At 54.2% G+C, this 16,596-nt stretch overlaps 6 protein-coding genes across 6 annotated transcripts; 4 read left to right on the forward strand and 2 right to left on the reverse strand.

Moving 5' to 3' along the window:
- Window positions 1–2,002: 2,002 nt before the first annotated feature.
- PG994_005261 (uncharacterized protein) lies at window positions 2,003–4,649 on the reverse strand (the record flags this gene model as incomplete). The annotated part of the gene is made up of 6 exons (XM_066856670.1): window positions 2,003–2,848; window positions 2,987–3,575; window positions 3,628–3,847; window positions 3,965–4,278; window positions 4,371–4,459; window positions 4,569–4,649. 6 exons carry the CDS (start codon window positions 4,647–4,649, stop codon window positions 2,003–2,005), a joined length of 2,139 nt encoding a protein of 712 aa, XP_066718837.1.
- Window positions 4,650–4,879: 230 nt separating this feature from the next.
- PG994_005262 (xylose isomerase domain-containing protein TIM barrel) lies at window positions 4,880–5,934 on the reverse strand (the record flags this gene model as incomplete). The annotated part of the gene is made up of 2 exons (XM_066856671.1): window positions 4,880–5,609; window positions 5,777–5,934. The coding sequence occupies 2 exons, from the start codon at window positions 5,932–5,934 to the stop codon at window positions 4,880–4,882; spliced, it is 888 nt and encodes a 295-aa protein (XP_066718838.1).
- Window positions 5,935–6,596: 662 nt separating this feature from the next.
- On the forward strand, window positions 6,597–7,147 carry PG994_005263 (Alpha/Beta hydrolase protein; the record flags this gene model as incomplete). Its single annotated transcript, XM_066856672.1, has 3 exons — window positions 6,597–6,661; window positions 6,724–6,882; window positions 6,937–7,147. 3 exons carry the CDS (start codon window positions 6,597–6,599, stop codon window positions 7,145–7,147), a joined length of 435 nt encoding a protein of 144 aa, XP_066718839.1.
- A 782-nt stretch (window positions 7,148–7,929) lies between these two features.
- Window positions 7,930–9,928, forward strand: PG994_005264 (uncharacterized protein; the record flags this gene model as incomplete). The annotated part of the gene is made up of 3 exons (XM_066856673.1): window positions 7,930–8,366; window positions 8,432–9,699; window positions 9,744–9,928. 3 exons carry the CDS (start codon window positions 7,930–7,932, stop codon window positions 9,926–9,928), a joined length of 1,890 nt encoding a protein of 629 aa, XP_066718840.1.
- A 1,654-nt stretch (window positions 9,929–11,582) lies between these two features.
- PG994_005265 (uncharacterized protein) lies at window positions 11,583–13,635 on the forward strand (the record flags this gene model as incomplete). The annotated part of the gene is made up of 4 exons (XM_066856674.1): window positions 11,583–12,419; window positions 12,449–12,781; window positions 12,825–13,070; window positions 13,129–13,635. 4 exons carry the CDS (start codon window positions 11,583–11,585, stop codon window positions 13,633–13,635), a joined length of 1,923 nt encoding a protein of 640 aa, XP_066718841.1.
- Window positions 13,636–14,741: 1,106 nt separating this feature from the next.
- On the forward strand, window positions 14,742–16,070 carry PG994_005266 (uncharacterized protein; the record flags this gene model as incomplete). The annotated part of the gene is made up of 5 exons (XM_066856675.1): window positions 14,742–15,155; window positions 15,242–15,438; window positions 15,500–15,715; window positions 15,781–15,959; window positions 16,024–16,070. The coding sequence occupies 5 exons, from the start codon at window positions 14,742–14,744 to the stop codon at window positions 16,068–16,070; spliced, it is 1,053 nt and encodes a 350-aa protein (XP_066718842.1).
- Between the last annotated feature and the right edge of the window lie 526 nt (window positions 16,071–16,596).

Below are 16,596 nucleotides of genomic sequence, written 5' to 3' on the forward strand. Positions count from 1 at the left end.
AGGCAGCAGCAGCAGCAGCAGCAGCAGTGGTGGTGGTGGTGATGGTGGTTGTCGTTGCGTTATAGTCGTTACTTACTCAGAGCATTAAAAGGGCGATGGAGAAGAGCCAAGTGGCATCCTAGCGAACAATGGATGGGAGGCGGGCGAGTATAGTGTAGGTATGAATTGAATGTATGAATGAAAACGAAAGAAATGGATTACAATGGTAGTAGGTATTTGGTTTGTTGATAGCTGACACACACACACATACACACGGACAAAAAAGAGTGAAGAGACAGAAGAAAGTGGGTGGAATGTTTTGCTGCAATCAATTCCGAGCAACAACCACCAACCCAGCAGGAAGGATAAGATGGATGGGCTTGATAGGATAGGGACCCCCCGTGAGATGAGATGAGATCACGTGTGCAGAGAGAGCAATGAATGATTAATCAATTGATCCAGCGAATAGACCAGTCATGAGATCAGTTGTTGATGTAATTGGATTGGATTGGCAATGTAATGAATCTGTTGCTTTCACTTTCGCTTTTGCCTCTATCGCGCCCGCATGAAACCGGCCCCTGGGTTTCATATTAAAAATACCACCACCAACCCAGACTACAGACAGACCGGCCCCTTAACTAGTAACCCCTCCACCCCCCTACTTCTAATCCCAAAAGCCATAGCTCCTGGTGCCTGGCAGCTCTGGGCATTACGTCTCCGCCCAGCCCACTCAGACTCAGCTTGCCCTGGCCCTGGCTCTGGCGAATCCAACCAGTCGGTGGCATCCTCAGGCCATCATTGCTCAATCTGTCGTGTCCGACACGAGACACATGACTCTGCAATTGCTGTTTTGGAATTGTGTTGGACCTGCCTTGCTGCCCGGGACAGTCGTGGCTCAGGCCTGCTTCAAAACAAGTCGCACGGCCAGTCTACTCGACGCAAAGTTTCGCCAGTGGCTGTCCATCGTCGCAAGTAACGGTAGTAACGGCCAGGAATTCCGCCTTTGTTTTGTTTGGCCCTCAGTGCTCACCCACAACACGTCGGACGAGTAAACACTACTGTGTGGCTAGCACACACACAGTGGAAATTGGCTGTGTAGGCTGTAGTAGAGCCAAGGACGAATGACCAGATCGAGAGTCATTTCGCTCGTTCGTGCCGGCATCGCGAAATGAGTTCCTGCATGTTGCGGGGGCTACTGCGTATGGGCTACTGCGCGGTGCTAGCTTTCTCTGCACGTCGGCCTTTATGATTTCCGCGGCACACGCACAGTGGGTAAAGAATACCCTCCCTATTGACTAGTCCCCGTCGTCAGACTAGGATCTGTTCCTAGCCAGCTAGGCAGAACATCGCAAGCATCATGGCCTCCAAGCTCGAAGGGCCAAGCTGGGCTAATGACCTTCTGGAAAATTGTATTGAATAGGACACACCCCCGGCTGCTTTACCCGCCAAATCCGCATCTCGATCCAGTTCAGCCCTTGACACAAGTTGAAGGGACCCCCCATCACGAGTCGGCATGCCCGACCACCCTCAATCTCACCTGCCTGCCGTGAATAAGTATGTGCCTGATTCACCATCGACCCTACTACGGAATGTGTAACCTACTACTGCGAAATGCGCGAGTGCGTGTCCGGCCAACTAGACTGCCAAGGTTGAATGGTGCATGAAGTATATGGCAGGAAGCATGAAGTATATGCATGTTGTGGCCAAGGTCATTCGTTTGACCTGCCAAGTCTGACTGTCCATTGATGTCAATGTCAATATTTACTTTGCACGTCTCCTTTGGATACATATTACTAAAAAAACACCGTGTCCGTGTCCGCAAATATTGGACCAATCGCAATGGGTATGTGTTTAGTTAGCAAGGCCCGGGCGCTGGTGGAATATTGAGAAAAAAAAGACCCCAGACCCTGCCACTCGCTGGGTCATTGGACATGACATTGACCGCTTTCCCACCCAGAATGGGCCGGCCGCCTTGGCCTGTACTGACCATGATTACATACCACCACTGCTCGTACTGCTACTACTAGTAGGCGGGTTCCATTTCGGTAATATCGAATCCAAACAATGGATCAAGATCAAGGGAAATGCCTGGCAGCAATTCGTCGAGATCATGTTCAAAAGCTGGCAGATCCGAACCCAGACTTGGATCCTGCCCCGTCATGGCGCCAGAACTTACGGGCTCCCTGATGGACTCCCTGGAGAACTGGAGGGGTTCGGCAGCGCTGGGGCCGGCCACGCTGCCGGTGTCTCCGACCACCACGATAGCATGGCTGCTGTCGTCCGGCGTCGTACGAGTACGAGTATGAGTATGACTCCGAACCGAAGCTTGCTGCTGCTTCCCGTAGTAGTCGACGGGGTGCAGCACCTCGTCCGCACCGTCCGTCCTCGAAATGTCGCACGGCTGCGTACGCGAGACCTCGGCCACGAAGGCCCGCCCGACGTCGACCCCCAATCGCGCCATCAGCTTGAGCAGAATCGCCAGCGTGCGGCGGGGCGCGTGGCACACCTCCTGGTGCCCCGACAGGATCTCCAGGCAGGTGCGCAGCCGCCGGTGTGCGACCGAGGAGCCGGGCTGACCCGGCTCCAGCTGCTGGGTGGTGTTGGTGGTAGTGGTGGTGGTGGCCGCCGCCGCAATGTGCGCGTGGATCGTCGCGCTGACGTACGTAGCGTACGATATGAAGTACGGCGGTGACTTGAGGCAGTAGAGCGTCGTGTAGTGCCGCAGGATGGCGTCGATCTGCGTGGCCGCCGCGTCGCAGTGGGCGAACGCATCGCGCGCCAAGGGGTCCGTCTGTTCGGGGAGGAGTCCAGATGGCCCTCCGCCATGAAGGGTCGGTGTAAAAGGATGGCCAAGGCGTGATACATAACGCTAGACGGGCCGACAGTCAGCTATGGTATACATGTATGGAGCAATCTTCCATTAGCAAAGGACGACTAACATGAGAGACAGCGTATGAGGCAAAGCCACCCAGCTCCCATCAGGTTTGCCTGTAGCGCCGAAGCTGACCGACAGGTGAGCCGGTAGGGACTCTCGCCACTGCGAAAGCTCGACCTGCAGATGGCGGCATATCTGGATCAGATCCCGGGGCTCCGTTTCCGCGCTTATCTCCGAGTACAGGCTGCAGAGGATGCGATCGGCAACTATGCTGAGCTTGCACAGAGCTTCAAGCGCCGACACGCTATGGGTGGGGTACTCCAGGGTGCGGGGTGACGATGCATACCCGAAGGTATTGAAAGGTTCGAGCTCTTCGTACTCGTCCATGAACACGATGGGCACGTCATTGTCGGTATATCTTAGCCGTGTGGGCCTCCCTTGGTAGATGGATTGGATCTTGTCCAGGACTGCTTCGGCTGTCAGTCGTGACTTGGGAGCGATGTTCTCCTTGATGGCCATGTACTTACCAAACGACGACCAGAATAGTCTTCGCTTCACTTCGAGACAGGCAGCTGGTTCCACGTAGCCGAGACTTTGTCGAGATCTCTCGCAGTGGATGCCCAGATCAACAATCATGTTGATCGCAACACCCAGGTAATGCCGTGAGAGGCTCCTCTCGTCACACCAGCTGAAGAGCGCATCCGAAATGAGCAGCAAAGGCCTGCGCCGTGGTTATGCTGCTGCTGCAGATGAGCGGGCTGCGAGGGTCGTACAGCATCTGCTCGACCTTTCGTCGGAACCGCGTGCCCGCCCGCTCGTCCAATCCCTGGATGCCCGGCACATGCTTGACCGCCACGAAGAACATGGCGTTGAGCAGCAGGGGCGAAAAGTGCGGCCCGCCGACGGCCATGTCGCGCATGAAGGTAGGTCTGTACACGGCCGATCCGGTGGCGTGTTGGCGGTTCCAGAAGATCGACAACAGCGCCGCGCCGTCTTGGGGGGTCGAGGCCGTCAAAGTTGAGTTTCCTCGATCGTAGATTGATTGGCTCCAGCTGGCCTAGGGTTGGATTAGCACCCACAGTGTATTCATTCATCATCAAGTAAACTCACGCTGTTTAGCAGCTTCGGCAAGTAACTGGAGCTTCTGTGTCTCATCCACTACCGGGTGCGCGTCGTTCTTCCTTCTCAGACCTGTCCACGCCTCTCCTGTAGTACCGCGAAAAACTTGCTGGCTGTGTGACGAGGTATCAACAGTATTGGGTACAACAGCTTCTTCTGGCCCATGTGTGTCACGCTGACTATCGACTCGGTGGCCATCACGTCGACTATCCTGTGCCGATTTCAAATCACGCCTAAACCCTTCTATGGTACTGTACAGTTTCGCATTCTCCTCCTTCAAGCAGTTGATCTGCGAGTTGGAGGGCCTGTTCCGGGCATGAGCTCCGGATCCAAGTGGGGGTAGTAGGACAGGCCGAAAAAAGAGAAGCACGGAGGTATCAGGCAATGGCCAACTGACCTGTCATTCTTGATGCGCACAGCATACGTGCAGCTCCTCTGGTGTGCATGGCAGTTCTCGCACTTGGGCTTGGCGTTATCGCAGCCCAGCTGTCAGTCTGTCAGTCAGTCCAGTGTGGTTGTCCAGTGGGAGGGGGGGGGGCGAGGGGGTGGACAACTGAAGATGAGTGCGGGGCAGGCGTTGCATGCTCGTTCATACCTTTCGCTGGCGGCAAAAGTCGCAAGCAACGTTAGTTCTCTTCTTGTGCGAACGGATCCTGGAAGACGTATCACTCAACATCATGAGTAATGGAGTATATAGAACAAACAATTGGAATCACACATTTGCAGGATTGAGGACCATGAGGAACATGGACATCCGGGCAAGTACAGTAAGCAGAAGCATTACCACGTAGCTGACAAAATATGTTTGTCCCTCACCAACGGACCTGGAGAATCCGTCGCTGCGCTAATTCCACCAAACCCATGCCACCGCTCTACCACCCGTTTAATGTAAACCAACCCAACAGCCTAGATGAACTTCCTCATCGTCGCCGCGGACGTCTTCAAGAGTTGAGTGTAGTACTCGTCCGAAAGCACCGCCGACCCGTGATCAACGATGAACTGCAACTGCCCCTCGGGCACGTCCAGGGGCCTCGTCTCCAACTGCGCCGCGCCGAACCGACCGACGGGGGTGCGGTCGATGGGCGGCATGCACTCCACTGCCAGGCCTCCGTCGTAGCCCGTCTCGGCCAGCGTCTGCGTGAGTCGGGACCAGTCGAAGGAGCCCTCGCCCGCGGCCAGCCGGATGTGGTCGGCGACGTGGAAGTCGACGATGCGCCCGCCGCACGCCCGCATCGCCGCCAGTATGTCGCACTCCTCGAGCGCCAGGTGGAACGGGTCAAAGGCGATCCCGCAGCCTAGCCCGACCTCGTCCGCTAGCGCCAGCGCCTGGTCCGCGCGGTTCAGGAAGTGCGTCTCGAATCGGTTGAGGGGCTCGATGCCGATACGTATCTGCTTTTCCTGCGCGAACGCCGCCACCTCCCGCAGCGACGCCACCACCCACCGCCACTCATCCTCGGCCGACGCTGTCGCCACCGTCTTGCCTACCCGCCCAGGGACGATGGTCGTGATCTCCCCGCCCAGCGCCGCCGACAGGGCCACGACGTCCTTCATGTACTGGACTGTGGCCCGGCGCTCTCCGGCGTCGGCCGACGTCAGGTCACGGGTGCCGTACTGGAGCGTGACAGTGCCCCAGCATCTATTGACTCTCGGCGTAAATATTACTCTTTTCGAAATAAACGGGATGTATCAGGAGGGAACAATGGCGACTCCTCGAATAAACGGTGAGTCCATCACCCCTAAGACACTGGGATAACGTGGAATAATGGCTGGAATAGGAAGGGATAATCCCCGAGAGTCGCTTACCGGATGTTGTACTTCTTCAGTAGTTCGCGCGTCTCTTCGATGGGATACCAAGCAGGCTCGCCCGCTAGCTCGAGGCTGGTATAGCCCAGCTTACTGAGACGCTGGAGGCTGTGCTCGAGCGGCTCGGGGCGCATCCAATTGTGGGCGGAAAGATGCATCTAGGCGGGTTGGTGTGTCAGAAGAAAGTGGGCTCTTGAAGTTTTTGCAGCTATTCTAAGAAGCCGATGATGAGAAATTCAATATAGCGCGAGTGGGCTTCAGGACAGGAGAGGCAAGATTAAATAGTGCAACTGAGGTCATACAAAAAGCCGAGATAGTTCCAGCGGCAGGCTAAAATTGTTTAAGGGGTGCAGGGCGGACGGTCCGAACCCGACAACTCTGTGATCGTCATCCCGCCGATGATGCAACTGTGTACCTCACCATTGCCCTGTGTGAGTGGTTCCTTCTTGCGTGCACCCCCTTCAGTGGCGCTACGTCAATGTCTCAATGGTCCTGATGACTCAGCGGAAACTTGTCTTCCGCCGGGTTATGAGTCTCCGCCACAATTAGTAATGTCGCTAACATCACCGCCGCTCGTGTGGAGAGCCCGCATATCTATCGGCTTGTCAGATCCCGTCAACACTATGAGGAACTGTTGATGTGTAGGTTTCCGGAGGGCCATTCTGATCCGCCAATGCTGGATATAAGTAGCATGCGAGCCCTGAGTTAAAACGAATCTTGTGGTCTATAGAGAAAACGATATAAGGTTCATCTTCTTCAGGTCCAAGATAAAAAGCAACTTCGACTCTTAGACAGCCATCAGTAAAGCAAAGCTCACAAGATGTCGGACACGACCCAATGGCCTGACGATTCGGTCTTTGAGCCGTTCAATATCTCCGAAGAAACGTGAGCATTTGCCTTAACACCACAAGCGCCATATGATCCAAGAGTACTGATCCGTTACACAGTTACAAGGTGGTCGACGGTCATGAGATCCAGGCGGCGATCCTAGTTCCCAAGCATTTGGAGCCTGGCACAGCGCACCCCATCATCATCAACATCCACGGCGGCTTCCTCGTCACGGGCGGCTCAGGGCGGGCGCGAAGCTGCCAAAGAAAATGTGAGTTGTTTGTGCCTGGTGAACACCTTGGGTATTGCGATGTTGACTAACGGGATCCCAGCTGGGTTCTGCACGGAGATAAAGATAGTGCTATCCACATCCGATCTTCCCAGGTGTTTGTAGGCTTGATCAAGGAGAAGCTGCCTGGTACCACGGTGCGGTTTGATGTAGGCAAGGGGGAAGACCACGCTTTCGATCTGCATCCACCGTCATGGGAAGCGCATGTGCCAGGGGCTTTGGATTTCGTGCGGCAGTCCTGGCTGATCGACTAAGTCTGGTTTGGAGCCTTGTACGATTTGGCTGATGGATGACCGAAAGCTGATAAATACCATCTTGCTGTTGGTGCCGAGACTGAGTACGCCTATATCCCCCGTAGGCAAACCCAGATAGCATGACAATTTCTACGGCTTTACGGCCTGTAAGCCTGCTATCTGCCTTGATTTATGGGTTTGGCCGATCAGTAAGCACATAGACTCTCCAAGAACGGAGTGCGCTCCTTGGTTGGCCGCCTCGCACTGGGTTGTATTACCGCGGCTTGCATAATCGGCACCCATGGAGCATCATATCATCCCCATTCATCCAATATAGCAAGCGGGGAAGAGGCGGAGAAGCTTGACCGAGAACATTCCCCGCACTTAACTCAAAGTGTAAAAAATCCCATGCAGGAGCAATCACGGAGTTCATCGTGATTGGATTAGTCGGCATACCTGGCAGTCACCAACTCCACAAGGCATCTCGCAGGGTTGCTTTCAGATATGAACTGCATGGTAAGCCTGGATCTCGAGGTGACTGTGAAGCCGAGAATGGCTCGATCGAGTGTGTAAAGCCAGGATGTGAGCCTTGAATCAAGAACCGCCGCCACTATTGGGGCCGCCACTACGCAACGACAACAATATTGAGTACGCTGATCGTTTTTTTTTCTTCGACTACAGGAGGTATTCCCCTGTGGCTTAGATCAGCTTTCGCATCAGTTCCGCCCAATAATAGTGTAGCTTAATATCACTGATTACAAAAACCACAAAAGGGGTCTCACTGGATAGAGCTTTGCTACAGGATGGATCCTCTTTCAATCACCACGTCAGTCATCACACTGTTAGACGCATCTTCGAAGGTCTACCAGTTTCTGCAGTCTATTCGACATGCTGATACTCACTACGCCGCTCTCAGCAACGAACTTAGCACCCTAACCGGGCTCCTTCGCTCAATTAGGGTAATCTTCCAAGATTGCCGCCGCCATCCCTTCGCATTGATCGCGATAGATGGAACCGTCTGGGATCAAAGTCGCATAGCCATCACAGACTGCCAGCAGACAATCAATGACCTTGACGCACTTGTTAAGCGTATAGGCGGTGTGGCTCGAAGCAACTCTATTTTCCGGAAGGCGAGAATGACAACACAGATGCACGCGCACTCGGGGGAAGCTCGTTCGTTTCGCGATAAGATTCACGTGTCGACGGTGTCGCTGCATACTCTGTTACAGATCATCACCGTGTAAGACTCTTAACTGGCAGATGATCGTGGATATGGCCATTGTTTTGATTGCTGATTCTGCCAAGATCACTGTCCCTCCGAAGCAACACTTCACATGACCTAACCCTCCATGAGCTCAGGCGGTTGAAACAAGACCTGGAGACTTCAGGTCGAGCCCCACGCGACTTCGACTCTTATGCTACCGACAGATCGGACAGACATCTGTCCAGGAACCTCGAAAGCCTTCTCAGAGCAGCACGAGACTTTCACAGCAATGCAAGCAATACAGCGAGCACAGTATACGGTGGGGGTACTTCCGACCGCAATACCGACTCTTGCATGGGCCAAGTCTACACAGATTCAATCTCGGTACCAAGGATTACGTCGGTAAAACGACGTCATATGGAGTCCTTTCTCAAGCGTCAAGCACCTCCAAGCCTCTCTGATTCATGGGCGCCACCTATTGCAATTGGTGCAATACCTGCCAGCCCTCGAAGCTTTATAAGCTCCAGATTAGAGCCTCACGAAGACGCCACCGTCAAGATTGATGTTGAAATCGATAACCTAGTTTCTGGCGGATTGAGGAAAACGGCCCAGAAGGCTATTCGACAGCTTGATTTTAAGAAGGCTGCAGCCATTCTGGAGCGAGCGTTGGAGCGATACAAGATAATTGGTCCAGAAGACACCTACCACAGCCGCCTGCGCACCCAGATCGTCCTCTGCAGCATACTACAAGGTTTACCGTCAAGCGATCTCGAGGACTCCATCATCGACCTCGCTGAATATAGAGGAACAAAGCAAACGGTCGCTGTTCAGCTTCTATATGCGTTAGCTCTGAGCTACATGCACACGCTTGACTTCAAGAAAGCTTTACGGATATGCAGCCTCATTGAGTCCAACTCGATAATGGGTAGTAATCACTATGAGTGTCCCGGGAAGAATGAGGTTCTCAAGCTGTTCCTAGTTTCATACCGTCTGTCTGGCAACGACATCGACGCAGATGCCATCGAAGAACTGATTCCTCAACTTTCTTCCCAGGAGACACTTCCAACTCCATGTGCTTTCTTATCAGGATGCCCGGAGCTTATGGGAGAATTATTCGATACCTCGGGTTATTTTGAGATCCTTCGTTATGCCCACCAAATCCGGTATCTCTATGCGTCCGCCCGAGGATCCTCCCTGGAGTTGCGTCTAGCTCAAACCGGCAATGGCTCTAACGAAGACACGGAGTACCACTCTACTCGAAGCCAGTCCACTTTACGCCGCTCTGGATGGATGGGTGCAAGAAGCAGAAAAGTATTCAGCCTACTGAAAGAATGGAGACATCCTGCCGTTCGAAAAGATGCCTACGAGTGTGATGAAGGTGGGAAGCGGATTCTAGAGTGGATACGTGGCCAGGCACCCAGCAGGACGTCAACTATGACGTCAACTACGTCAACAACTACGTCGTCAGCTACGACCGAATTCAAGCTAGGTACTTCGCCCTAGGCCTTCCCAGGACCGTCGTGGGCTCACGCCGAACGGAGGCTCAGATTCGAAGGGATACCGGAAATGCCTACATTGTCATTACCCGGGACAATTAACTCTGTGCAGGAACCGTTAGCATCGGGATCGCCAAGGCCTAGGCCCAAGGGCCACTGGACGCCTGTCTGCTGCTCGAGGCTTCCGCGTGTTGAAATGGCTGAATTGCCTGATACACCCTTGGTTGAGTTAATGGATACCTCGCCACCTCTTGAACTGGTAGACACTGGCCTAACTTGGAATAAAGTAGTCGAGGCCACAATCAACACTTCACAGGACAGGTCTCCTTCATCAGTAAGAGGAGCGTTCAGCGGCAACATAGCGTCAATTTCAGAGGGTGTGGGCGGCTTATATCATCCAGCACGAGTGGAACTGCCATGCTCGGCTTGGGGGCAGGATAGCTACCAACACGCTAATACCTTTTCAAATATCAGTCATAATGCTTCTCGACCAGTCCCAGACTACAGTACGTTACCAACAGGACAATGCTATCGGGTGTGGATGGCCACAGGAGACGGTCTAGGCCAAAGAAATGCAATCTGTGCACCTCATGGAGTCGATACAGATTCGGGTTACGAGTCGAGCGATACAATGAGCAGCGAAAAGCTACTAGCTACTAGCACATGTTGCTCGGAACCACTCGTCTGGCGGTAGACACTTAATCGGTATCGAAAATCTGCAACGAAGACGAAGGAACACCAAATCTAAACAAGGGTTGCTCGCCGTTATGAGAGCGCTTCGGGAAACAGTCATTGTCACAACACGAGCCAAGGTAAAACGAGATGGTTCGGAAACGAGAAGGGCTAGGTACACTGCCTCGAATGGCTCTCTTACTGATAAAACTAGTTATATCGATTCCCCAGTTTACGGTACTGAAATCTTGCCCGGAGTCTTGCCCGGAGTCTTTGCCCGAAGCGTCTGGCCCGCCAAGACATGGTCCACATCAATGCGGCCTGGCATACCAATACTTTGGCCCTACTGCAGTGGCTGGGCCATACACCACTCTGGAAAACGATGAACCCGAGAACGAGCCAGGCTCATGGCCTAGATTCCAATGCGCTGTTCCAGTCCAACCAGAGCACCCAGGTGATGTAGTTCACCCTGTCGAGTTGGACTCTCGTTAGATTCTTATATCTTTCCTTAACGAGACGTAGATTTGGGTATTGGCAGTCAAGGCCCTTGTTGTAGTCGGGTTACATACAAGGTCACCAACCAGGCGGAAAACGGCCAGCGTATCTTATGTAGAAGGGATGAATATAATTATTTTTGAAGTAACCTGAAAGAGCAAGTAGAAATATTTGGACATCGCTTGATCAAAGTCAAGTACGCGATCCGAAGCCAAGAAAGGGGCCGAGTCGTTGATTGACGGGACTGTCCGCTGTAATTGCTTATCTCTCCAGGTGGGGTGAAATGCGGGGAAAGCTTGAAGAGCCTAGGCCGAGGCAAATATTCTCCAGGACTGGCATCCTCTAGGGACACTGACAGGCAAGTCGAAGAATAACAGTGCAGCTCGCTTATGATACGCCGGGTAATGTGTCTTTGGGGTAATTGTTGTTGGGGTCAATCGCGTTGATCGTTAAGCTTCGTACAGCATCGCTTGCAATGCGGGCTTCATGGAGGGTTTCAACGGCCCAAGAAACCTAAAAGGGGCTTGATTCTCATTTGTAGGACCTAGCAAATTACGGCCGCCTTGACCAAGAGCGAGCGCTCCACGCCATGTTCCACAAGCCGAACCTTATTGACGGCCTCAGCTGGCTTGCGGCTGTTGGGATTGGGCTCGTCTCAACCGCCGGCGCAGCAAACACAGAGCCGCCAGCCGACTTTGTGTTTGGAAATGGCAGCATCTACACTCTCGACGCCGACTCCAACGTCGCGGCAGCATTGGCCGTCAAGGGAGGCTACATCTCCTCTATCGGCCGGGACGCGGATATCGAGCCGCTCATTGGTATCGACACCAAAGTCGTTGACCTCCAGGGGCGCATGGTCATGCCTGGCCTCGTCGATTCCCACATGCACGTCCTGACGGGCGGCCTGGCCCTGCTCAATTGCGATATGAACTACCAGCCAGTTGATATCAATCAGGTCCTGGCACACATCCAGGCTTGCATCGAAGGGGATGGCAAGACAGCGGATGATGACTGGGCCGAGGTCGTCAAACTGGACTATCCAAGTCTGGTCACCAAGAATGGGGAAGTGGGCAAACGTGAGTTGGACAAGCTCCAGACGGAGCGCCCTATTGTAATTCAGTCTAGCGACTATCATACGGTTCTGCTGAACACCAGAGCCTTGGACCTCTCCAACATTACAGCGGCTACTCCTGATCCTCCTGGTGGCAAGATCGAGCGTCTCCCAGGAGGCCAAGAGTATTCTGGCGTCTTCCAGGACGCAGCGGCGCGCGAGCTGGTAAATCTCCCGCCACCGACCGAAGCCGTAAGACTAGAAGCTTGTCGATCAGCCCTCCGTCTGCTGCGCCAAGCCGGCATCACCACGTTCCAAGACGCGGTGGCAGGCCCGGACGACTCTCCGGGCGAGTGGCGAGGTCACCGCCCGCGCGTACTTTGACTACTCCATTGACCCCCCAGCGTCAGCATAAGACGTGGGTGGGCTTGTCACAGAACACTGTTGCTGAGATAAAACGCATGAACGACAACTCGACCATCGGACCCAAACCGACGATGAAATGGCAGGCTATCAAAGGATTTTTGGATGGTGTCATCACATATCCGGCCAGGACAGCCGCCGTGGTTGACCCGTATTGTTACCCCGTTAATGGATCAGAGACTGACGGCGAGTGGGCGCCTGACCCGAGAACCATGAACGAGCCGTACTGGAGCCAAGACATCTTGAACGCCACCCTCGAGGGGCTTTTCCTGGCCGGCATCGACGCACAGCTGCATGTCGACGGCGATCGCGCGGTGCGTTACGGGCTCAATGCTGCACAGGTCTTTCGGGGAGAAGCACCCCGATCGCAAGGGGGACTTTAAGCTTGGGTTGGCCCACGAAGAGCTTTCGTATCAGGACGACTGGGCTAGGTTTGCCGCGCTGGGCGTGGACCCCATCATGAGTTTCCAATGGGCGCAGCTGAGCTCCTTCTACATCCCCTCCACTTTTGCGACGCTCGGAGACTACCGACGGGGGAACTTGCAAGCCCACAGGAGGATTGAGGAAGCGGGAAGACCTATTGTATATGGCAGTGACTGGCCGGTAAGACCCTGATTTTGTCAACAAGCCAGCTGCGAGGTATGCTAATTGCGCACTTTAGATCGATCCTCTCGATGAGCTCCTGGCCCTCAAGGTCGCCGTCACACGGTCAGGCGATCCGACCAACCCCAAATCTCCCGCTTCCTTCGGACCGCCTTACGACGGCATCTTCCCCGGGGATCCCATCTCGCGAGAGTCGGCGCTGCGGGCCATCACCACCAATGGCACGCGGTTCCTACGCGCCGATGCCTCCATCGGGTCGCTCGAAGTCGGCAAATTAGCCGACCTCATCGCCCTGGAGAAGAACTACTTCGAGGTCCCCGAGGAGGAGATCGAGAGGCAGAGGGTGCTGGTGACCATGGTGGGTGGCGAGGTGGTATTCGCGACCGACGACGCTCAGTCGGAATTCGGGGTCACGCCGAGGTTCCCGAATTTTGGCCAGATTGGCAGTCAGCTCGACAATAGGGCAATCGGTGGCTTCGATCGGAGGAGCCTGTCTAAGAGGGGAGTGGCTTCTGTTGCTAGACTTCGGAGGCGCGGACAGTGTACACACAAACACCGTGGCTAGATTGGAGGCACTACTTCAGATGATCTGGGATCACTGGCCTATCCAATGGCCTATCCACTGGCTTCTGGTTATCAGCTCGGAGCGTGAGCATGTCAACATAAGCCCAATTGCCAAAGAGTTGGTTTTTCCAAATCCCACATTTCCACTGACTCCAGCATCTTTTTTCCCGAGACCTCCATCAACTACATCATAAGCTGGATTACAAATTCCTTATCAAATGCGCTTTGTCGCCTTGAGATCCAGTGATAATGTGCAATCATGACAGAGCACACGGGGAAACACGAAATATGAGTCTTGGCTTTCATATATTGCATCTGACCAGGCTATCCGACCATCAAGCTCCCCATTCACCCGTATTGTCTTCATATAGATACCGAATAGCAGTATATTGCGCATCGGGTCTTCTAGAATCAGCACACTGGATCCTCGAGTATGACAGGCACGTCCTCATCTCCACCTACCTTATAAGTTCCAGAGCCTGCCTAATGTATGCCACATCATGGGTTCTGCACGTGTTAAGCTAGGTTGGTGCCATTCCGAGTTCCGCTTCGAGGTGCCTGTACAGGTGCCACCAACCAGGGCCACGTACGTAGAGCTATATGTTGGGCGCTGATCCTGACCCTATAAGAGTCATGGGCGGCAAAAGCAATATACGTCCTTGTGACCGAGAGCGTCCAGCGTTGCATTGCGTTGCCAAAATTAGGTGACAGAACTCTTTTAGCCCTTCTAGGACGGAGGTTAAAACGCCGGGTAAACCATGCCTGCGCGAGAGGACCCAGGCTTGGCTGGATCGTCTGTCACGTCTGGCGATCGGCAGTTCATTAGTACGGCAGCTATTGGTCAACGGCCATATCGGGGGATTGTCTACAAGATTGCCCGATATTAGGTAGGCTGGATAGTGAGTCCCAGCGGGACCGGCACTTGGGAAGTGTTTTCTCGAGGAAGTGATAATAGACTCAAGGGTCCGGTCCGCATCCACGGTCTCGAGTCTCTTCTGAATTCACAGGATCAAGATCAAGGTTGAATCTGGCATATAGGATCTAAAGCGAAACTCAGTTTCCACCACCCAAGAGGCAAGCCACCACAGCTCACTCTCGCATCCAACCATGCAACTCCTCGCCTCGCTCACCGCCGTCGCGGCCCTGACGCCGGGGGCCGCGGCGCAGTTCAACATGCTGCGGTTCGCGTGCTCGCAGCTGGTCGTGGAGCGGACGGACCCCCTCGTGAACCCGGGCATGGTGTACACGCCGCACCTGCACCAGATCGTGGGCGGGAACTCGTTCAACGTGTCGATGCCGCCCGAGACGCACGACCTGGCGGCGCAGTCGACCTGCACGAGCTGCAGCTTCGCCGAGGACTTCTCCAACTACTGGACCGCCGTCATGTTCTTCCGCCACCGCAACGGCTCCGTCATCCGCGTGCCCCAGGTCGGCAACGGCGGGCCCCAGGGACAGCTCGTCAACAAGGGCGGACTCGACGTGTACTACATCCCCAGCGGCAAGGTCACCGCCTTCAAGAAGGTATGTTTGTTTGTCTCTCTGTACCTGAGATGTCGTCATCCTAGATTCGAAGGGCCTTGCTTTGCTGACGTGCCAAACTCACACAGGGCTTCCGTATGCTGGCTGGCTCCGCCACCAACACCGACAACAGCAAAGTCAGCAAGGGCAACATCTGCCACCGCTGCTGGCAATCCACCAATGACAACCAGTTCACTGGAGGTGCTCCCTGCTCGGGCGCCGACACAGTCGACATCCCCTACGGCAACCAATGCAAGATGGTCCGCCAAACCATCATCTTCCCCACGTGAGCTTTCCCTCCTGTGAATAGTGGTGTCAGTGAAAGCTAACTGGTGTCCCCCCACCAGATGCTGGGATGGGAAGAACCTCGACAGCCCCGACCACCAGAGCCACGTGGCCTACAGTGGTTCTGGAGCATCTGGCGGCGGCCGCTGCCCTTCCACCCACCCGGTCAAGCTGCCGCAGATCATGTACGAGCTGATGTGGAACACGTCGACCTTCATGGACCAAAGCATGTGGCCAAGCGATGGCAAGAACCCCTTCATTTACAGCACAAACCTTGGGTAAGTCAGAAGGCGCACCAAAGAGCGATTCCGAGAGAGAATTAACTGATTTGGGATGCTCACAGGGGCTCCGCCGCACATGGAGACTACCTCTTCGGCTGGAAGGACGACACTCTGCAGAAGGCCATGGACAACAACTGCAACCTTGACAACGACTGTCCGAAGGCTGGCATCCATAAGCAGCAGCCCGCCGTGTACAATGCCTGCACCAAGGAACAGCAAGCTCCAGAGCCGGTTGACGGATGTAAGTATATGTCATGATTCCCTTGCGATGCCACGACCGTATACTGATTCGCGTATAATTTTAGATCTGAAATCCATCCCCATGGGAGAGATGGCCGCCGAGCTGGCATAAACCCAGCTTAGATGCGAACACAACTGGTGATGACAGGTAGCTATTCATGGCAGCTAGAAGAAGGGACGCAGGACATGTGCTAGGGTTGGCCAGCTATCATGCTTGTGAGGAACCTATGAAGGAGGACACATCTAGTCATTCACTACTTAGGACGTAGTATTAGGGCCCAAACACGATACAGACTTTAGACTTGATCCGGACCTACCCTCGTTGCAATACTAGTAGACCTTTGATTTCCCTACTAGGGGATGACCTCGCAACTACGCGTCGTATTCTTACTTATGCGAGCTTAATGAACGGAAGCCACCGTGACTTATGTACGTGTAATGGTATCCCATAGGGAAGCTCCGGTGGGTATCTGGCTTTGACAGATCGATGCTGTTGCTCTAGAAGTAATTGATAAGAAGCTAATATGCTATGTCTGGACGTATGTCTGAATACAGGCAATTGGGAAAGCATCCGCCAAGTCTATTGCACCCTTGCTGACACGCAACCGCCCATGCGAGCTCCTCTTTCCCTTCCCGTG

Source organism: Apiospora phragmitis (assembly GCF_038363925.1).
Source record: "Apiospora phragmitis strain CBS 135458 chromosome Unknown utg000005l:1.0-4161743.0:1.0-4166827.0, whole genome shotgun sequence".
Taxonomy (NCBI): Eukaryota; Fungi; Ascomycota; class Sordariomycetes; order Amphisphaeriales; family Apiosporaceae; genus Apiospora; species Apiospora phragmitis.